Source organism: Hesperophylax consimilis, chromosome 11 (genome assembly GCF_061612785.1).
Source record: "Hesperophylax consimilis isolate HC1 chromosome 11, BYU_Hcon_1.0, whole genome shotgun sequence".
In the NCBI taxonomy this organism is placed as follows: domain Eukaryota; kingdom Metazoa; phylum Arthropoda; class Insecta; order Trichoptera; family Limnephilidae; genus Hesperophylax; species Hesperophylax consimilis.
The window spans coordinates 24,164,556-24,188,855 of record NC_142846.1 but is presented as its reverse complement, the minus strand read 5'-3'; the positions used below and the strand labels follow the sequence as shown (position 1 = coordinate 24,188,855).

At 34.1% G+C, this 24,300-nt stretch overlaps 1 protein-coding gene across 1 annotated transcript in view; it reads left to right on the top strand.

Moving 5' to 3' along the window:
* Positions 1–23,485, top strand: part of LOC149419936 (organic cation transporter protein-like) — a 43,878-nt gene extending 20,393 nt beyond the window's left edge. Inside the window, exons 2-6 of the mRNA XM_089637097.1 lie at positions 5,589–5,808; positions 11,883–12,138; positions 12,644–13,294; positions 14,380–14,561; positions 19,764–23,485. Coding sequence (XP_089493223.1) covers positions 5,589–5,808; positions 11,883–12,138; positions 12,644–13,294; positions 14,380–14,561; positions 19,764–19,916 — 1,462 coding nt within the window. The 3' untranslated portion in view covers positions 19,917–23,485. The remainder of the gene's footprint in view (positions 1–5,588; positions 5,809–11,882; positions 12,139–12,643; positions 13,295–14,379; positions 14,562–19,763) is intronic.
* Positions 23,486–24,300: the final 815 nt, after the last annotated feature.

Below are 24,300 nucleotides of genomic sequence, written 5' to 3'. Positions count from 1 at the left end.
AAGAAGTTAAATTATAAAAAACAGAAAATTTCACTAATAGATTGCAAAGTAATTGTTTGATTAAATAAAAAAATACGTAAAAGAAATGACCGAAGCGACGGGCCGGGAGACACACAACCTTACAGGCCGGAACTTTCGCGGCGTCTGAATCAATACGTAGTAACTCCTTGTCAACCCGCACACAAATATACTACGCACAATAGAGAGTTTTGAAGTACTGGCGGTCGTTTTTCGTGTATCTGGCCAGAAATTGGATTTTCGCGAGTGTTTTTATTTTAATTAATTCTTATGAATACATTAATAAAATCTCTAATCTTTTGTGAGGGAGTCGTCGGGAAGTTACTAATTCATCGTCTAGAAAAATAAAATCTGGTACTTGCCGCTTATCTTACAACATTTTACATTTAATAAAATGTACTTATCGTTTTACATAATATATTTAATTGTAAGGTCCTGTTTTTATTAATCTTAAATATAAATAACTTGCATCCCTTCGAATCCCTCTAGAAACATTTAAGAATTTAGTAATAAGCTCATCAGAAATAATTAAAATGTGAGCGTCGGGGCAAATCCCCGTTATCAGGGTATTGTGTCGCCTTAAGAAACTATCTTTTGACATGTGTCACAAAATAGTAAAACTGCCCCCTGACCTTTTATACTTACAAGTAACTCAAATCTTCTCCGTAATATATTGGTGCATAACCGTTTTATGTAGAACATGAATAAATATTTATTGTTCCTTAAACGTAGCTAAAATGAAGTGTGATAGTATTAAAAATACTACCTTGATTAATAACTTTTAGAAAAAACGGGCCCAAGCCTGCGAAAAGAAACTAATCAAATTACTTAATAATAAGAAAAAAATGTATACTAAAAATGTTTTTTTTTATTATTTCTTTGAGTTTATTTTAAGTGTTTCGTCCGTATTTTAATTACAGAAATTGATTGTAATTTTCATTTAAGTCACACTTAAGGATACAAAAATTGAATAATATTTTAATACGTTTTTTTTAACAAATTTGTGTCGTGATACTGCGATTCCACTGTATTAGATGGTGTTACGTGCTACTTGAATAAGCTCTACGCAACACACAAGACGGACCAGTCCCAAAGTGTATTAATCGCAATGTTATATGGGATAATTAAACTTTAATACATATTGATAGATAGTATTCCTTAATGTATGAACCTGGGCTTCTGGAACATAAGACAAGCACAGGTTGAAGTATAGGATAGAAGGAACTCACCCGTCGCAGTTGGGGCACAGTATTCTGGATGCAATCACTTAAAATATGAATATTAAATCATATTCACAATAATTTATTCCACGGTTGTGGTTGTGTTATACGTTATTTTTCCATGTCTGAGGTATTATTTTAAACTGAGCTCTACAGAGCTCCAAATGAGCATAATGTCACTTTATTGACATCTTGCAACAATTAAACCGGTAATGGTGACATTTTGGGATGGGTACATTGGGTAGGTAGATTTGCGTGAGCAAATATATTATGCCAGACATTTGATTTTGTATCTTATGATGACAAATCTTTTAATTGACATTGTACTTGCTTATCTTGATAGTCCGTCATGAAAACCACGTCACGAAAAAGATTGTCATAATTAGATAAAATTAGTTATTTAAAGTAATGCAGATATACAAATCATATATCAAAAAATGTTTTTAAATGCAGACATAAATAAAATGATTAGAACGTTGAATAATTTCAAATAAGTGGAAATGAAAATCATTGAAAAGTGGTTACTAATAGGTACTTTGATCTCAATCAGTTACTAATATTTTTTACAGCAATATATTTTGAAACGAAAAATTGTCAAAATTTTCATCTAATTCTGCACGGAGAAAACATAAAATATTGTTAATTTATTAAAAATCTCTTCAAATTATTCGTAATCATGTTGAAAACGGGACTGTGTGGCCCTAAACGATTAAATTGATAGGTGTCATGTTAACTTTTAGTATAAAAATAATGTATTCACGGGATATCGGAACACATGTTCATAAAAATCATATTATTTTCGCATTCCGACCACAAATACACAGGGAAACCGCAAGTGCATGAACACGTGTTCCGATATATTCAGAAAGTACTAACTTTGATCAAGAAACGGTCTGCTGTCCCGTTTTAAACAGGATTTTAATACATCAGGAATACTTATTTTTCTACGTGTGGGATCTCCTGAATTAATCTGAATTAATGTTACTTTTTTATTTTCGGTAGTGCTGGTTAAAACACTTCAATTAACCACGCTAACGATTAAGCCAAATCCTAATTGGGTAAGACCGACACATATTAACTGATGTAATGTCATCCAATTTCAGATAAATGCTAATATGTCCACGTGTGTATGAATGATTGCCACCAACATTAAATAGAATTCATTTTCATCGACAACGAGTCTATTTCCAGAGTTTCAGCTTGATCGGATGTCGGGAAGTGAGTTAATTTCTACTTCCAAGATTCTATATCATCCATACTCAAGAAAACAAAAGTGAAATTCAAATAAACATATTTAAAAATATTGCGGTAATTTCAGGGTTAAATATTTCCTAGTTTTAAACGATTCCTTGAACGCTGCTGGGAGGTAATTTGATTAGCTACATCCGTCGCTAAATTGTCTTTTGTGGTCCGTATTAGCGGATTTCATTCTTGGACGTGCCTATAAAAAAAACATATGAGTAAGCGTTTGAAATGGAAAAATAATAGCGAATAATTGGTTGCCTGACTTCCTGCATCTTCTTGTTGACCAAAAAACTTTTGTTACAGATACTTAGCACAACTGAAGATTATCTTTTATTTTATTTTAACGTTATGGTACTAACCGCACACTTTGACAGTTCTCGCAGTTTACTGGTATGTTAGAACTGAGGTAATTTGAATATCTTTAAATTTTCACTTAATTTTTATTTACTTTAATACCATATTTTTAGTCTACAAGATAATCAATGGCCATACGTCTAGTGAATTCCTAAGAAAAATTAAAAAAATACAGAACAAACACACACATGAAACGAGGAAAAGAAATGAATTGAGACTCCCCTTCAGGAAAAAAACACAGAGTCAAAAGTCATTGATGTACGGGGGGTTGAAGATATTTGGAGAGCTACCAGAATAAATAAAATCAGAAGAAAACATAAAAACATTTAAAATTAAATTACGAAAATATGTGATTGATTCATTTTAAATGTGTTACTATAATTATATGTATATGTATATAAGGATTCTATTAGGACATAGATAACTATGTACCTACTTAAAATACCACACTAAACAAAAATAAACTTTCGTGATCATTAACCACACTTTTGTTTTGATCTAATGTGATTTTACAACTAAGACAATTAGGTGATTAACACAGATTTCACATTTGAACACTAATTTTGACTAAACGCGCTCCACCGTGACCATTAGAACTGTCAAAGAATGTCTAATTAACCACTTGGACGCCAGCGTATCCTTGAAGATACTATTTATAAAAACAATCATTTCTTTAACCTCAAACAGGAGGCCCTGTGTGAGGTTAAAAAAATAATTTCCCTCAGTGCCAGAAGGAACAGAGTATGAGGGATAGGTAGGAATCTAGGTATCAGCGTGTTCAGGAGTGACGGACGTATCAATGATATACGGACGAGAACAGTCGGGGAGGTCGAAGGGCCTCCCCAAACCAACCTCTCCTGATCTGGCACGCCACGTAGCTCGTGGGTAGGCGCCTCATGAACATTCCTCACAAGATGAACCCAGGCAACCCTGCTAAATAGCCAAACGTAGTGAATCACTTGGGGTGACCTTCGGCAAAGGGGTTGGTAATACAATAAATGGTTCCCGGGGCAACAGTACCCAAACCCGCCTCCCAAATGTATTATATTATTTACTATTTTTATAAATGTACTCCATCTGATAAGATGGTACCATTTACAAAATAATCATTTTGCGAAAAAAAAATACAAAAATATTATTAGCTAGCGCATTAAGAAATTTGCTTTGTGCATTAAGAAGTTAATGATGTTTTAAATAATAAAAATTTACAAACTTATGAAAAATTGTTAGAGTTAAAAAAAATCTGGGTTTATGAATAACCTGACAATATTTGAAAACCCTCTAGTGCAAGGCTGCCCAACCCCAGGCCCGCGGGCCACAATGTGGCCCGCGAACGAATTATAAGTGGCCCGCGTTAACCATTTTCAAAAAACCCGCCAATCCGCCAATTTGAAAAAGTGTCGCGGGTCCGCGGTAAAACAACGAAGGCGATTTATCGCTATTTATAGGCTACTCAGAACGAGAATCAGCGACGAAAAAATCTAACCTGTTGAACTTACTTTTTAAACAAAAATACACCGGTTTTTGATATAATATTTTTTGCGTCCCAAATGGAATCTTGCAGCCACCCCCCCACCCATGGAATTCGAAAAATTGTTGAAAAATCACATATGATGTTTTTGGGTGCGCGGAATTTTTTCTCAGCGAAGTTCCGTAACAACCCCCCCTCCATGGATTTCAAATATTTTGTGGGGAGCACTCATTTTGATTTTTTTTTTTTTGTGGGGAATTATGTTTTATAGAAATTCTCTAACAACCCCCCCCCCCCCATGGAAATAGGAACCGTCAGGTATCCAGTGGCCCGCCAGTGATTCAAAGTCGTCAATTTCGCCCAACTGTTAAAAAGGATGGGCAGCCATGCTCTAGTGCCATCATTAACAGCCGAAAAAGTGCAAGTTGCTTGCTTGCCAACCGAAGCTCGCGAAGCCTGTCACCGACCAAATTTAATGTTTCAAAGACCCAATCCTGTCCTGAATGACGTCTAAAAGGGATCCAAATGATAATCTAGTCTCCTTCAACGGAAGAAATCTTCCGAACAGGCCTTCCATTGATATGCTTGGTGTAACTATAAGTGACCAGCTCAGGTACGGGGGCTCCATCGAAGCCAGAGTAAAGTTGGCCTCTCAGAAGCTGGGCGTACTGTACAGGGCCCGCAGATACTTTAATAGTACACAACTGCTGACCCTGTACAAATCGCAAGTGCGCCTTACTGTCGAATTTGGCAGCCATCTCTGGTCCGGAGCCCCTAAATACCTGAAAAAAACCCTTGACTCTGTGCAGAAACAGGCGGTCCGTTTGATAGATTCCCCAATCTTAACAAACGGACTGCAATCTTTAGAGCACAGGTGTCAGGTAGGTATGCTGTCCTTGTTCTATCGGTATTACAATGGAAGATGCTCTGAGGAACTAGCGTCATTGATCCCTTCGGCACCGGTGCGTCGTCGGGATACACGCCAAACGCGCGCCCAACATTTGTACACGGTTGACATTTGTCACATGAGAACGGGTCGCTTTTACGATTCGTTCTTAAGTTCAACAGCTCAGCTGTGGAACGAGCTGCCGGCCTCTGTGTTTCCTCCCTCCTACAACATGGGACTCTTCAAGACCCATGTTTACTCCTTCCTCTCCACAAAAAGACCCTACACACAGCATCCCCAAAGATGACATAGACCCTGAGGGAAATTATTTTCTTCAGGGCCTCCTGTGTGGAGTAAATATAAAAAAAATACATATTTTTCTTCTTTCTTTCAGGTGTAAAATCCCAGAATGCGATGGGGCAGGTACCACCCACGACTACGATACAACCTGGCTGTCCAACGCTATTCCCAAAGACGACAAGTGTAACAGATACGTCAGCAAAGACACTTCCTGGAACAGTACAACAGAGTGTCCTGCTAACTTGTTTGACAAGAATAAACAGACCAGCTGCGATGAATACGTTTTTAGAGAAGAAGACACTTTCGTAGAAGAGGTGAGTTTTTTAATTAATTAGTCAGGTATATGAAATCGCAGGGTACTTTCCAATCTTCATCTTCCACATCTCCTTCTTGGGAGGCGGGTAAAGGTACTGCCGCCCCGGGAACTATTTATTGGATAACCAACACCCTTGCCATAGGTCACCTCAAGTGGTTCGCTACGTTTGATGACTTAGCAGGGGTGCCCAGGTTCATAGGGGTGAGATTTGTCTAGGTTTTGGCAACCTATTGCATGGCGGGTCAGATCAGGAGAGGCTGGATGAGGAAGACCTTTTGACCTCTCCAGCACGACAGTCTCTCGACCCGTCGCCTTGCACCGCAGTGGGAGGGATAGATCCATACGTCCGTCACTCATGATTCCTACTCACCCCTTGTAACTTTTTCCTTCCCAGAACTTTCTCATTACTCACTTTCCATAATTTCTTTAAAAATACCCGCCACACAGCATCTCCAAAGATGACATAGACCCTAAAGGAATTTTATTCCTCGACCTGTAAAAAAAAAATCCATTCATTCTCGCAAATTACCCCAAATGGGGGTGCCATATTTCAACTGGTTCCGTACAGTTGAGATACTTTTGTCGCATAAAAAAAATCACCGTCATAATAATATAATATTTATTACTCAACGAAATCAATTGGATTAGTTGCAATTAGTTAAGTACATTATATTTTTAAGTTATTTGTTGTCAATTACACGGTGAAAAATGAGTATTGCTAATTTATTAATAAACTCTTCAAATTATTGGTAATCCGGTTAAAACGGGATTGCAGGCCATTTCCTGATAAACTTTTAGTTAACACCTAACATATTGGAACACGTGTTCGTGCACCAGTATTTGCCTTGAAAATATATAATGACGAAATGCGAAAATATTGAGATTTTTATGAACACGTGTTCCAACATCGTGATTATATATTTTGTATTTTACTAAGTTTATCAGGAAACCCTTTAATTCATTCGTTAAGATAAATAAATAAGTAATACTTATTTTTCTCCGTGCACAAGATGTGACTTCTTTAATAGCCATCTTCTTTTTTTTATCATCTATGGTTGGCTCTGACAAAGAAAATTGGAATGTAATATTGATTGTTTTTTTTCCATGTGCCCTGACGGTACGGTTGAGCAGAAACAGGTTCGCGTGTTGATAAAATAAAGTGTTGTACACAAAATTACAACGATTCACTTAATAACATTATCATGGTATGCTAAAGATTAGGTAAATCGAATATTATGTATTTGCTAAAGCCTATCTCTCGTTCCGAAACCGCTTTCCATTATTTAAGGTGCACTTCATAAACGTGACACAAAGAGGATAATAATCCTCATTGCGTTCACGATTTCGATACAAATGATAAAATGTCAGTAAGTCTAAGAATTAATGGTATTCAGATGACAACTAATACTTGTGTTGAGTGTTCTAACAACGATAATAATTCATGATCTTATATTACTAAATGGTAATTACGTAACTTCATAATTACATACTCCTATTAAGAAATATTACTTGGTTTATCCCGATTTACCTCATGAAGCCTCGGAAGGACATCACTAGCCACAAACATCATATTCCATTAGAAGCTCTGAAAGACAGATCTGACTGGGGCGTCCATACATTACTAGCCACAAACATCATATTCCATTAGATGCTCTGAAGGACAGATCTGACCGGGGCGTCCATACATTACTAGCCACAAACATCATATTCCATTAGATGCTCTGAAGGACAGATCTGACCGGGGCCTCCATACATTACTAGCCACAAATATCATATTCCATTAGATGCTCTGAAAGACAGATCTGACCGGGGCCTCCATACATTAGTAGCCACAAACATCATATACCATTAGAGGTTCTGAAAGTCAGATCTGACCAGGGCCTCCATACATTACAAGCCACAAATATCATATTTCATTAGAGGCTCTGAAGGTCAGATATGACCGGGGCGTCCACATATAACTAGCCACAAACATCATATCCCATTAGAGGCTCTGAAAGACAGATCTGACCGGGGCGTCCATACATTACTAGCCACAAACATCATATTCCATTAGATGCTCTGAAAGACAGATCTGACCGGGGCCTCCATACATTACTAGCCACAAATATCATATTTCATTAGAGGCTCTGAAGGTCAGATATGACCGGGGCGTCCACATATAACTAGCCACAAACATCATATCCCATTAGAGGCTCTGAAAGACAGATCTGACCAGGGCCTCCATACATTACAAGCCACAAATATCATATTTCATTAGAGGCTCTGAAGGTCAGATATGACCGGGGCGTCCACATATAACTAGCCACAAACATCATATCCCATTAGAGGCTCTGAAAGACAGATCTGACCGGGGCGTCCATACATTACTAGCCACAAACATCATATTCCATTAGAGGGGCATCCATGAATTATATAAGTATTAGTATACAACTAGATATGTGATTTTTTCGTCGTTGGAAAGATAAATAATTATTTTTCTCCGTTTGTCTCAAATATTCATACGTGATTCCATGGATAAAATCCATATTTTTGGATAAACGGCATAAAAAGTTTAGTGACCATTTTCTTATCAATTCCCTTCAAAAAAGAATTGTGTTTTTTAAATATCGAAATCTTACAAAATTATGGATGTTTCGAGTCAAAATGTCCCGGTAAGTCTTTTTGTTAACATTTGTGTTTGATATTAAATTTTCATTTTTTTTAGAAATGTCATTGTTTTATAAAAAAAATAATTATAGATAATTTTGTGTAGTTTCTTAAATGGTATTTTAGTTACGACAAATTTAAAAATAAAAAATATGTAGCACAATTTAGATACATCCGGAACATTCTGAAATTCCGTGAAATTTCACCGTGTCGTTAAACATATTTTAAAAGCTGAAGGATTAAATGTCGTGATTAAAATGTTTTAATAGTGGACAACCGTGGTCTTTGAAAAATTACAAGACGAAGGTATAATGTAACTTTCTATCGCAATGAAGTATTGTATTCTGAGATGGATAATTTACTCATTCATTACCTAATACTGTCACCACGGCATCAATTTATTGCGCAAGCCTGTAAGTACGGGAGATGAAAATTTTAATATAGATATCACGATTTTGTTCAATGAATTTAATGAATAGGAGCGATACAAGTCTTCCATCATTGAACATATTTTATAGACCCTCACTTACTACGCCTGTGTAATAAGGCGTAAACTAACCAATATTACGTATCTATTATTTTTAATCTAACTATGCAGAATTCAAGACAAAGGGCAAGTTTTATTAATCTAGATAATATGAGGACAAATTCAGTAAATATAAAATGAACTTTATATTTTTAACAATCTGATTTGTCTTTAAGGCCTCGTTGTAAACGTTTAAAGATGGTCTGAAAGGGAGATATGTAAATACGAATGTTAGAGGGAGCTCATATAAGCATATTAAAAAAGGAGATAATTAAGCTAAATCGGTGAAAATATATAATAAACACGATTCGTTTGAAATAGAGCAAAAATCTTTTAACAAATGCTTTAGTTGCATTTAAAGATACACTGTGAATTTTTTCAACCTATAACATATTTAATTATAGAAGAAAACATAAATATTTTAAATCATTTTCGGAGCATACTTTGGTTTTATTTTTATTTCATATATTGAACGTTTTGGCATTACAAATGTATGGATATTATCTTTAAAAATAACTTTTTTGTAACTATAATATTTAAAGAGTTAACGAGAAACTTATTATAAATCGGTAAAAGTTGAGTGAGCGGGAGCGGAGGTGTCTGGTATGGATATATTGTATTATATACACAATTTTTTTTTATGTCTTATTGTTTATGTATAGCTTCATATTATTCCTAGTAGTTATTACGTACATATCGGATTATATGCACTATAACATGTCCAAATAAGCATACACTATTAGTGCCAAAATATGTATTTATTGAATTACTTGTAAACGTTCCATCTAGGGACATTTAAATATAAATAGTAAAAATTACACAGTATTTATGACAGATAACTTAACTGCCTCAGTAACCTTTTTTATCGTATCTCTCTCTCTCTGGTTTCAATCCTGGGATTGGTTTGCAGCAATTTCATCTAATCTCCTCTTCCATTCTTCCCTGTCTTGTGCGGCTCTTTTGACTTCTGCATATGATGAGCAGCGCACGTCCACCAGCAGGTCCTCCAGGTACTCTCGGCGTGGGCGTCCCCTAGAGTTGGTCCCCTCGGTCATACCCTCCATTATGACATGCAAGAGGCCTTCTTGTCGTATAACATGGCCGATCCATCTTGCACGCCTTTCGGACAAGGTCCTGAGCAGGTGCCTTCCTCCTTCGATTCTTTGGAGAACCTCCTCATTTGTAATATGGTCTCTCCAGGAAATTCCTAACAGTCTTCTATAGGACCACATCTCAAAAGCCTCTAGTCTCCGTTTATCTCTTTTGGATAGGCACCATGTTTCGCAGCCGTACATCAAGATACTCCATACATAGGTCTTGATGAGGAGTATTCTCAGTTTTAGGTAGTTTCGTATTTGTTAAGTGATAAATTAAAGATGTCCACTGAATCGGTATAATTATTTCTCTCCATAAGTATTTTGGGCAATGAGGAAAACATGTGGTAGTTAGTCCCAGTCTTACGACTTCTTGTACTACATAATGGAATCTGAAAGCTTATCAATGACAGCAATTCTGTACTAAGTATTTTATAAATAAAGTTCAAAATATGCGTGTAAAATTTGCATTTTTCACGGTGGTGCAAAACAATTCGCTGATTACTGGTTACAACTGACATATGGCAAATTTTTCGCAGTTCTAGGAAATTCTTTAATTTCCTGGATAGAAATCCCTTCTATACAGAATTACCGCAAAGTTTCAAATATCACACTATTTATAAACCTACTTCTGCCCATTACCTTTCGGGCAGGATGTGTTTTTTTAGTATTGAAACATAAAGGGGATTTTTGCTACAGCTTTTCGGTTAGTCAGCATTTATCATGAATCGATTTCAAATAATAATTGCTCATTAAAACAGAAAAAAAATAAAGATATTTAATTTAACAACCCGCAACCACAAAACATGCATTCATATTCTAAAAACTAAAAAAAAATATTTTAAAATTAACAAAAAATCTTTAAGTATTGCACATTTTTACCCAGTAACTGGACTCAAAAACTATACTAACCTCGCCAAATGCGGAACCGGTAAGGACAACATTTATTTCATATATTAACTTCTGTAATGTCATTCGATATCAGAGAAATGCGTGTGTGTACGTGATTGCTACCAAGTTGGTAGAATTCATTTTCATCGACAACGAGTCTATCTCCCGAATTTCAGCTCGATCGGATGTCGGGAAGTGAGTTAATGCCCGCTTGCATTCATGCATTATCGAAAATAAAAGTGTTATTCCAATAGATGTATTTAAAAAATGTATTTGCCTTGAGATGCCTTATTACGACATCTGTTCAAATTTAAACAAAAAATATACCGAAGCAAATCCCGGTTCTAGAATTTATTTAACACGAGGTACACATAGACACGAGACACTCCACCGAAAATATTTTTTTAATACCAGGCTAGTAAGTATGCCGTTGGCGGTTGCTTGGTTCCCATAAATTATTAAATTTCCTCGTTTCGCAGAAATTGTGTCCAGTTTATATAGAAAGATTACTATTCAATTAAAATGTTTTTCGCACTAAACACAATATGTATATAAATCTTTAAGATAGCTAGGCAATTCACGCTCTCTTGCAAAACCACGCTGTTTCAAATTGATATTATACGGTCTTTTAAATAGTGAAAAATATCTCATTTTAACGAAAAATTAATGCACCATTGTGATAGTTTTATTTAAGTGATAGTTTAGTAATAATTTAGTTATAGTTTAGTGATAGTGTAGTGATAGTTTAGTGACAGTTTAGTAAAAGATTAGTGATAGTTTGGTAATAGTTTAGATCTCGTTAGCCAGATAAAGTGATGAAATTTGGAGTAGGAATAGATACTATATACTTTGAGCAATGCACCATCAGCGTTGTGTTTCCCAATTCTCCAAAATATCTTCATTCTTTTTCAGATTAACATTCCCTGTGAAAGCTGGAAACGAACCCTGATAGGCACCATGCATAGTGTTGGTACACTGTTCGCCCTTCCAATTATTGGCGCCTTCTCAGATAAGTTTGGTAGAAGACATGCTCTGGTGATTTCTTCAATGTTTGAAGGAGTATTCGGCATCCTTAAGTCTTTATCTGTCAACTATGGCATGTTTGCTGCCATGGAACTTTTGGAACCGACTTTCGGATCAGGAACTTATTCTTCAGCTTACATCCTTGGTGAGTTCCATAAAATATCAATATTTAGGTTTTTTGCATTATCTCCACACACGATATCCTGAGGAACATAATTTCCCTCAAGGTCTATGTCATCTTTGTGGATATTTATAGTATGATTTATGTGGGGATCTTTTTAACTAAAGGATGGAGAGGAAGCTTTGGGAAATAAAAAGGAAGGAGAGGAAGCTTAAGGAAAGAAAAAATAATGAGATGTGGGTGGTAATCTGGAGATCTTTGTGTTCAGGAGTGACGGACGTATGAATCCGTCCCTGCCGCTATGGTGCAAGGCAATGGGTGGAGAGAGTTCAACTTGAGGTTGAAGGTTCTCCATTAACTAGCCTTTCTCGATCCGGAGGACAAACCAAACGTAGCAAACCATTTGGGGTGACCTATGGCAGAATTGTTGATCACCCAAAAAATTGATGATGCATATGCAAGCTATCTGTGTGATGAAAGTATTTTTCAATAAGTTATTTATTTTCTAATCTTGTTTTACTCTTTCTAGCTTTGGAAATCCTGACCCCTACCACAAGAGTGGCAGCAAGTGCCTTGGTTAGCATTTACTTTGCAATAGGCCAAGTTTTAATGGGTGGGATTGCCTGGGCTATTCCTTACTGGAGAACCTATCTTCAAGCCATATATCCACCATCCCTACTTTTGTTCACATTCTACTGGATATCTGATGAAAGCATAAGATGGTTGATCACCAAACACAAATATCAGGAAGCCATAGATGTCCTTACCAAAATCGCTAAAGAAAATAAAAAGACATTACCAGAAAAAGCTTTGGAAGGGCTAAGATATAATCTAGAAAACAAAGAACAGTTTTTAGTTAATACAGTGGACGAAGAAGGGAAGGAACAAAAACCTGTTTCACCAATTAGACTCGTCTTGCGGTCCAGAATCTTGATTTTGAGAGTTTTAAAGGCTTCGGTCTGGTGGATTACTTGTACATTCTGTTTCTATGGATTATCTATTAACTCAACAGTATTGAAGGGTAATATGTACGTGAACTTCATGCTGTCTGCGGCAATTGAAATTCCGGGTCACGTTGTTGCATATTTCGGCCTCACTTATTTCGGCAGAAAGAAGACAATATTCACAGCATTTTTGATAGGAGGATTGTGCCTCTTGTCATTCCCATTCATTCCTGATGGTAACTATATTTTTTTTCATATTTTTATATATTTTTTTTATTTTAATATGATAGGTACACAACAGACGGAGGGTTAAATAACAAAGAAATTACAAAGAATATTTATTATGGTTGGTCCGTCCAATTTTTTCAGTTTAGTAAAATAACTAACAAATAATTATATAATAACAGAACTTGAATAGAACCTTCACAGAACTTAAAATAAACTTTTAAATTTGATGAATCGTTCAATTCTGTGAAACAACCCATCCTAAAAATAAATCAATAACAGCCTTACTACAGAACGTGGTGTAAATATTAAGCGTCGCGTAAGGTCAGAAGGGTGAAAAACTTGACTTATTACCATGGCGTTTGTTACGTTAAAACGGTTTTAAACCAGGCTCAAGGCTGGCTTTACCACACCATCATAAAACAAGAGGCAATAAAGTTTGGGTCAAATAAAGGCAAACAAGAGAAGTTCTGAGGTTTATTGCTAATTTTATCCGTAATCTTGCCACTACAGAGGATGTTATGTTATACAGGGGGTTAAAGTACGCACTTGACTTACTTTAACTAGGAATTCCTGACATTATTTTAGTAAAAAATGTAAATGGAATTAACTCCGGTGACACTTTGCAGGTTTTTTTGTTTCTGTTTTAACAAAAAAATATAGAAAATCAGTAGTAATTGGACAGCTAGAGTCGAATTGAGGGATTGGGCGGTTACTCGTTTGAGTGACCAGTGACGACATATGAAAGAAATAAAAAAAAGATATCCAAAAAATCACCGGAGACCATAATTTCATTTATTTTTTAATCAAAATAAAGTCAAGAATCACTGGTCAAAGAAAGTCAAGTACGTCCCTTAACACCCTGTGCAGTCAACACATTTACACCGAGGTTATAAGAAGATTAGAGGAAGGTGATTGATATTAATTTTGATTGTGACCACGAGGGAAGATTCTATATTATTATTTATAATTTTTAAAATTTTCTGTTACTTATTTGAAATATTATATTCATTTTTTATAGTCAATAATCAGTATGTTTAGCAATAATAAGTTTTAAAGTTGACCAAGTTATTAAGCTGGTTTGTTTTTATTTCAGATTTATCTTGGCTCGCCCTGATTGCTTACCTTCTTGGTAAGGGTTGTGTAGCCATGGCATTTGGAGCTGTGTATTTGTACACATCAGAACTGTTTCCAACACCACTGAGGCACTCTTTACTGGCCACGTGTTCTATGATCGGCAGAATTGGATCTATCCTGGCCCCGCAGACTCCTCTATTGGTAAGTTATCTTTCCTTTCTCATAGGAAAGAGCTAGTACCAATAGGTAGCATTATTGAAAGTGTATACATGCGAGTCGATTCAACATATAGTTTAATCTTCATAAAATCATTTACTTTGTGAACTGCAATAATAATATGATAATATTTTATGAATTTGGTTCAGTCAATTACGAAATAAATAATAGTAATATATTACATGCGTATTGAAAAAACCTCGTGTTATTTAAAGGTAAATGACAGGTTTTCGTAATCATATCACAACACGCAGAACTCTTCAAAGCTGTCAATTCATGAGTTTGCTCGAGTTTTGCAAGAACTATTTAAAAGGTTGGATTATCGAAGAAGGGACCACCGGAGCCCTTTAAATGCAAAACACAGATTGTACACAGAAGAGGCCTTGTCACTCCAGCTGTCAGGAAAGCTTTCAAACCCAACGTGAGAAATACACGTGGTTTATTCTGTCCACACCCACAAACGTGCTGTCTTATGAGCGTATAATAATTAAAGCATCCAAAATGGATAGTCATATCTTCTGGTAACTATTCCTTTTGTTTTAGTATGTGTTGCTAAAGAAAAATACATTTAACAAATAGGCTTTAAAACCGTAGGATAAAGATAATGGACTATTATCTAATATATTAACTAATATATACAATGACGATATGCAGCGCTATTCCACACGCTTAATCACAATACAAATGCAGCATCTAATTTTGCTGTAATAATATTTGTCTAATCTCTAATGTCGAATTTTGGATCCACTGCCAAAATTTAAAAGGAGCATCACGTCAATGATATAAAATGTTCAATGCGCATACATATTCACACGTACACACACTCACACGTACACACACACCTATACAATTCACACGTCACCCGGTAATTACTATATATACATACCAAATATAAGACATTACAAGGAAATATATTGGTTTCTACAATATAAAATAATTAAATAATCATATACTTGCCTGAATTTTAGCCGTAGTCGTCGCCGTGACTTGTTCAAGATACCATATAGCAAAACAAATGTTCTACCACAGCATAGAATAACAATAGGAATTTTGAAGTTAAATTAAATTTCTAAAACAGTTAGAAATCAGCTAATTTTAAACACTCTTTAAATAACTTAACACTTGTTGTAAACACCTAACTTTCCACTTGGAATGTCAATATAAGAAATCTTGTACTAAATAATATGGATTATTAATTATTTTTAGTATAATAGTTTAACTTAAAAATGTGGCCTAAGAAATCCCATTGTTTCCAAATGTACAATTGATTGAGAATTGCATAATTGAGATTAACTTATTCATAATTCGTAAAGCACGTTTTTTAAAAATCGGAAAGGTTTTTAAGAGAATCATTTACAAATGATCGCATAATTTGTAATCACGATCTGAAATATAGAGCACTTTAGATCACGACATGGCCGTGATATGTTGTGCAAAATAAATTTTGCACAACAGTTTTTTTTTGCTGTTGTTTTAGGATAAGGTGTGAGTATAGTAAATTAATTTGCAGATGGTTCGAATCATTGCTAAAATTTGATGATGATCGATTCAAATGTTTCATCTGATATACTATTTACACCGTGAAATCTGAAATACAAAAGTGAAATAAAGTCCGGTAAACTATGAGGTAATTGCGGTGCATTTTTTATGAAATTTTAGATTTCTGTGATAAGAGCTTGTTTATCATTTTACAGTGGAGTATTTATTTATATCACGAGGATATAAACAGCTCTTACGTAAAGGACTTGCGTTTATTCAGGTCAATATTGTACTATAAGCAGGTCCGGATCTACCATAAGTGCAATTTTGAGTGTCCTTTTTTGGGGAAATTTTGTGGAAAAAAACCCTCAGGATCGACATTATCTTTGGGGATGCTGTGTGGAGGGTCTTTTTAAGGAAAGGAAGGAGAGAAATCTGGGAACGAAAAAGGTATTAGGGATGAGAAGGAATCAGGGGTCGATAAATCCAGGAGTGACAGACGTATTAACACATCCCTCCCACTGCAGTACAAATCCAAGAAAGTCCGGCTATTTGGGGAAAAAGGTGTCCCTCAACCAGTCTCTCCCGATCCGACCCGCCACGCAGTAGGTTGTACACGCATCCGCCGCCAAGACCTAGACAAACCTCACCACGTGAACCAGGGCACTCCTGCTAAGTCGCTAAACGTACCGAACCTTGAGATGAATTAACACTTGAGATGACCTATGGCAGGGGTGTTGGTTATCCAATAAATGGTTCCCGGGACGACAGTACCCATACCCGCCTCCCAAATTTCAATTGGAATGAGTTACCGCAGCGCAAAATCGAGAAGTCGCAAATATGCATATCTTTTCTAGTTCATGAATAGGAAGGTTAAATCCTTTAAAACCAAAAAACAAAAAAATAAAAATTTTATTTTAACAAAAATAGATGTACCTATTTTATGATATGAACTTTATTTTTTACCGGTGATTTTTTTAAAGCACGAAAATGTATTAATTTTCCCTACATTTACTATGATTTTCTGTCAACAGAAAGCAATACTTTCAGATTTTCGTTATAATAATAATATTTGGATAATTTGTATAGCGCCTTTAATGTGCAAAATCACCTCAAGGACGTTGTTATATATACTAATTTTATGTGGCAATCATAAAATAAACGGGGTACATGTGGATCGTGTGCATATAATATGGTAAGCAGTTTATTACCGACAAAACGAATGGTTCAAAAGTTTTAAAGACATAGAAACGGTATTAATTGACATATATTGTACTTACACTGATCTTAAAATAATAATTATAACAATATGGACGGACCTACGGTCGACTTTGCCCTAGCAGGCTTAGAAAATCAATCTTTCCGTGGGGTTTACTTTAATTATTTCTGACGAACGTATTACTAAAATCTCAAATACTTGTATTTCTAGAGGAATCTCTCTGGAAGTTACTAATTCATCTTCGTCTAAAAAATATATCTGGTGCTTACAGCTAATTTCATAGTAAAAAACGTTTTATTAAATTTTCTTACCGATTTACATAAAATAATTTATTGGAAAAGCCCTGTTTTTATTCATCTTAAATATAAATAGCATACATCCGAAGGGATCCCTCTAGCAACATAAGAGATTTTGGTAATTCGTTCATCAGAAATAATTAAAATGTGAGCTTCGAGCAAGCCCCCATTATTAGTCTCATGTCATCAAGGCGATGCAAATCGGCGTGAAATACTTGGAATAAGGCGAAAGTACTCTCTTTTTTATCCTTAAATAGATTTCGATAACGCTTAAATACCCGCTTAACACCAGCTGCCCGTTTTGATTTATGCAAAAAAAATCATTTTTTATTTAAGCCAAAATGCATGTTTTATTTTGTTTTCTGAGTTCAGACGCATATATTGAAATGTTTTCCGATGATAATCCAAAGCACTGAATTTCAAATACTATACAATAAAACCATATGCGAAAAGGGGTTCGCAAGAAGGAGATTTTTATGCCTGATATTTTGTTTTTTCTGGGCTGTTAAAACGACAAAAAATGCTTGATTATGGCAAAGGCCAATATGTTATCTTCTCTTAGTACTTTACTGTATTCAATTGAAGCATATTTAATATTTCTATAAATCAAACTTTAAAATAAAACACACATTATTTTTTCACCAAGCGCAAAATGTTATACTTGTAGGTCCATCCCTGGCTGTATGGATACCTACGATGTTGAATTAACTTTTAGACCTTTCTCAACTAAAACGAATTCCAAATGATTTTCTTTGTATCGTAGAACGAGCGCTCGGTGATTCTTTTTGATTTTTTTAATGTTCAATATGTTTAAAAGTGTATTTAACAAACTTAATACAATGTTCCGTTGACATACTGACTTATTTAGATTAAATTTTACATTACTCTTGTCAACCTGCTGTCAATGTTTGAGTAATCTTTCGCAAGAAAACTCATATTCGTACAACAGCCTTTTACAAAGATAGGCAAAGACAAAAAAGACCATTAGCGTTTTACATGTGTCGGACACTGGGATATTTAGTACTTGACTGTTTGACTTACTAAAATCTCTTTGTTCTCGAAAACTTGTGGATGTAATATCATCATCAGGTAGATACCTGTATTGATTTTACGTTAATCTCGCGTTGGTTGCCACGAGTGAATGGGTACTCTCTTTTGAAGAGTGTTTATTGAGCTTTGTTAACTGCTAATTAGTAATTATGTGGAAACCTTCTGAAATACTGGAAAACAGAATTTTTTACGGACGCTTAATTTAGTTGTTCTGGAGACGGATAAAGTCGTAAAATTGTATTCTACCATATAAGCAGCCGGAGATTTTTATGAAGACATTGCAACTCTGATTTCATCACGGTACATTTTCATGAAGAAATTTCAACTCTGATTTCATCACGGAGCATTTTCATGGAGAAATTTCAACTCTGCTTTCATCACGGAGCATTTTCATGGAGAAATTTCAACTCTGATTTCATCACGGAGCATTTTCATGGAGAAATTTCAACTCTGATTTCATCACGGAGCATTTTCATGGAAAAATTTCAACTCTGATTTCATCACGGAGCATTTTCGTTTGTTGCAATTTTTTTTCTACACCCGAAAAGAAAAACATATTATTTTTTTTTTTTTGGTTAAAATAAAAACCTAGTGAAATTGACGAGAGAATTGTTCTGGGTTTAAAAATATATATCAGACTTTTTATCTTTTATCAATGTACATACATAGTAAAACAAATCATTAAATTATACAACTCTTTACTTTTAACCTATAATTAACTATGAAAAATGAAATATGCAATTTGATACAGATAAGTCACCATTCAGACGTTGCTTGAAATTACTTATCCTGGCTGAAACTATATTGAAATGACTTATGCTTGCTGGAACTATATAGATATATTTCAATAGCATCTCTTTTACACGTTTATCTGTTCAAAACAACCTGCGTTCATCCCATCTCTTGATATAATGGCAAGAGGAATGGTGTTATTGGATAATTTTTTTATAAGAATGGATTTAATTTTAAATATTTATAAAAAAAAATGTTTATCTATCTTCCCAGCTGTGCTGTCAATGGATAATGAAGCTGTTGTACAATAATTTTTTAAATAGATCTAGTGGGTTGGATTTTCTATTATAAAGCAAAAATTCGAGTTCTGCAGTAATAAATGTCATTAATGATTTTTTTTTATGTTTTCAGGCAGAATATTACGCTCCTCTTCCATCGTTTCTGTTCGCTGGAACCTGCCTCATCTCAGCAGCTCTGATGCTGACCTCTCCTGAAACCCTCAACAGGAAACTGCCTGAAACTATCGAAGATGCCGAAAACATTTCATCAAAGACTCCCAAATAATAAACACCTAATATTGTTAAGTTTCCTCGTTAAATATTACCTGCTATGAGTACAATGCGTTGATTGATTTTTCAACATTTCTCGGGGACGTCAGAAAGCTTTAAGAACTAATTAATTAGTTTTCCAGTATAATATAATACACTCATCCCTGCTATCATAAGTAGGCCAAAAAGAAAGCAATCAAAGAACTCCAAGTTTTCGTGGTGTTAACGGTAAAGACTCTGAATAAATTTCCAAAGTACTCGCCGAAATTATTGACATCCATTTTGAGATGAAGTATCAAAATATATTGGTTTACGTGTTCATGCAGCTACGCTTATCTTAATAAATATAATTACGTAATGCGAAAATATTAGAATATTTATGAAAATTCGTGTTTTACTGATATTTTTTTAGGAAATCTTTCGATTCATTCGTTGAGGTCCCGTTTTTAACAGGAATATGAATAATTTGACCAGATTTTTAATAAATTAATAATATTTTATTGCAGTAGATTTTATCCGTGTAGGAGCAAAGAATCAAGATAGCGTTGTGAAATGTAATAAATTGGGATCGAAACTATAATAATCTTATGAAATTTTCCCAAAAATAAAAATTAAAAGCTGGAAAACGTCCTACATGAATACAAGAGTGACTAAATGATTAATTGGCTTGGGTAGACGGGAATCCGTCAATTTTTTAAATAATTTCACTTAAAAATGTATGTGTATATATATATATATATATATATTTAAATATTACTAACACGCTTTGAAGATACTCTCTAACTAGATGATCGTTTGAAGAAAAACAATAATATTACGGAATAATTTAGAGCATTTGCTTGATTTAATTGGATAATAGTCTGCAAATGAATGTAAAAAAAAAAAAAAAAAATTATATGACTGACCTAAAAGAAAGCCAACGTACATAAAGATTGATTAATGCATCAAATTTTATAATAGGATCTAGTTCAGTTTGACAATCGCCCTACAGCTATAAAACTTTTTTCTATACATGTTTTCTTTGCCTGGAAAACAACGCCTGAAAAACAGCGATCAGCAAAATTAATTGTACCTGAGAACATCGCTTTGAAAAATTAGTTTAATTGTAAGGATCAAAAAATCTCTATTTAAGACAAACTATACTTATTTCACTACTTCTCGTATTAGCCAAATGCCAAGTATTGATACTAAATACCGTTGTGATGAGTTTCTGGAACGTTTTGGCTGTCCTGTACACCATGAAACAATTATTATATTTATACCTACTTCTGAGGGTTTTTTCAAGGTTCCTCACCTACGACATTTATTTACGATATTATATTTCTGGGGCAGACCCGTGAAAATCACGGGATAGTCATAGAGGCGCCATTGCGTACCTATTAATATCTTTTCGAAACATGTTCTACTATTTTTGTGCGAGTAGCAATCGTTCGGCGTGAAAGCGTTGGAGGTCAAATTGGACTAATTGGAGCTTAAAAAGAGAAACAATTTTTTTCTTCGTGTTTGAATTCTCCGCAAATCAGTTGCAATTAAAATAATTTTGTCATTATACATTTCACATAGCACTCTTTTTAGGGTGAATTGCCTAATACAAAAAAAAATATTATATGTAATGGATAGGTACTTTATTGAATTCTACAAACAAACCCATAAATTTTTGAAAATGAAACTTAAATTCATGCAAAATATCTACATCTTACATATAAAGATTCCCTTATACGCCGCTGCAGAGCTGGCATATCTGTACGGTGAGGCGGGCCGTATATTGTTTAGGTTAAAATATTTACTCATAATAATATTCGTGCATGTTTTTACGCTGGTACCACTTTGTCTCGATCCTCAAAAATACGGTCATTTTTGCATTTCGAGTTTAGTTACTAACTTCACGTTTCTTCAGATGACATTTGCGATATCATTGATTGAATGTCTGATATGAATTGCTTCAAAATTTGGCCAATGTGATTATGCGTTCCGTATTTGCTTTGCAATTTAAAATATTCCTTTGATAGTGCTGCCAATGATTATTACTGCTTTTTTATATTTGTTATTTTTCAAATCAATCAGATTTTTAACAAAGTCCCATACCATAGTAATAAGTTCCTAATCCTGGGGGTCGGGCGGTTTAAAAATCTGCCAGCCACTAATACTGCGGTATTACGACCGGTATACGCAGTATGCATGCGCGTGATTCTGTGTAACTTTTTTTACCTTGTTCTTATTCCTCCGTATTATCTATTATAAGACGGCTAGAGTTTACTGGACCGGAGATACAGACAGAACCACAAGCGAAATTAGTATTTTTAATTACTATGTTAAATTAATTTTTAGTAAAAGAGTTAAAATTGGATTATGGTACCGGTAAATGAAATAATTATGCTACTTCAAAATTCACATACAAGCATGCTCTTAGTAGAAGGGCGTTAAGTAGATATTAAAAAATACCTTTATTCAAATTTTAAAAGAAATTAACATTATGTACCATCCATCCGACTTTTCTGTGATATTCCGTGATTTTTTTAAAAGTATAAGAAAGTTTTAAAATAATTCCTCAAATACAATAAAAACTGTGAATTAGAAAACACTTTCTCTGCTTAAACTTATGATGCAAGATTGATAAAAAACATCAATCACACATATTATTAGGAATATTACATAAAAAAAATTGTGTAATTTTTCTGCTTTTTTAGAGTGTAAATTATAATATGTCATTTTTTACGAAGCGAGTGAAAGGTAAAATACATGGTTTTGTCATAATAATATCGGTATTTTATAACAAAAACACTTTTACACAGTTGTTATTCAATATTCACTGAAATGACGACGTATTTTTTGAGGGGCTACTTAAGGCGATGCACTACGTCGTGTAATATTTTAAATTGAGCCACTGTCAATAACAACCCTTACGTAGATAGCGATAAGGTATAAATTCCCGCTTAACACCATACGCATGTTTTGATTTATGCAAGAAAAAAACAGGCCAAAAAATGCCTTTTATTTTATTTTGTGGATTTTCAGGCATAAATATTTAATTTTTTTTTGATCATTTTATTAATAACTTAATTTGCCACATTATACAATAAAATCATATCCGAAAATGGGTTCGTAAGTAGGAGATTTTGAATTTTAAAGCAGTTTTCATAGGCCTTTACACTATTTTTTTCTGGGATTATACATAAAAAGACTTGAAAGAAAATACTCGATTATTTCAAAGGCCAAGATGTATTCTATTCGCAGTATTTAATTAAAGCATCTGAAACATTTTTAGGCGACCAAATTTTCAAACCAAAAACACATGGTTATTGAAATAAATATTAATAATAAAATAGTTAAATTAATAATAAAACACATTATTATTATTAAAACACACAAATTTTTAAACCAAAAACACATATTATTATATGACATTACTACGTCCATACGTATCGCTTTAACTAAAATAGATGCACGAGTATCATTGATGATTTAATTGGATTACCAAATATTTTATTCAAAATTCAAAATGAAATTCAAAATTCAAAAAAATATTTATTGCACAAAAATACAGAGTACAACGCTTATAGGTTACATCCTATTTCTTTCAGCTAACCCAACAAATACAAATTATATTATATAACTTAGCAATTACATGTTAACAAATGTATGTAAATAATAAATAAAAAACAAAGGTTTTTAATTTATGTAAGGTATTCATTTAAGGTGTAGTGACATTTGTTTAAAAGAAATGTTTTTTATTGATGTATTTTATTTATTTAACGTTATTTTCAACGGTAATATTATAGTTATTTAATGATTCTATTTGTAGATAACATGTTAATGATAAGAAAAATACCTATAAAATAAAAATATTCTAAGCTGTTTCTTTAAAAATCTACAATTTTATTGATAATAAATTATACGTCTTACGAGTTAAGTGGTTTCATTTCAAATTTTATAAAATGCATCTTTATGGAGGTCGTGATGTGCGTGAAAAATATCCAGATAATTAATCGAAGACCTCGATTAAAAGGCTCGATAATCGACATAATCATGGCAACACCTGGATTAATTAGTATTGTAATAATAACGAGGTTAAATAAAACATAGAAACCCTTTTCACAAGTGATTACTTTCAAATATAAAATTACCATTACGCCTGTGTTAGATAATTTAATTGAAAAATTATATAAGGACATCGCTTCATTACATCATTTTATGGACGCTTAGATGGTTTCCACTTTACACGTAGATCTGAACGGAGAAAGGTGTGAAAGGGAATAATATGATGGTATAACAAGACGGGGACATCCCTCAAGGTCATCACACCATCAAGTTAGTGATTCTCTGGTCTTGGTAAGAGTTGGTGTAGCGGAATGTACGACATACGTTTGAATGTTCACAAAACAATGAGTTTATGTATGCCA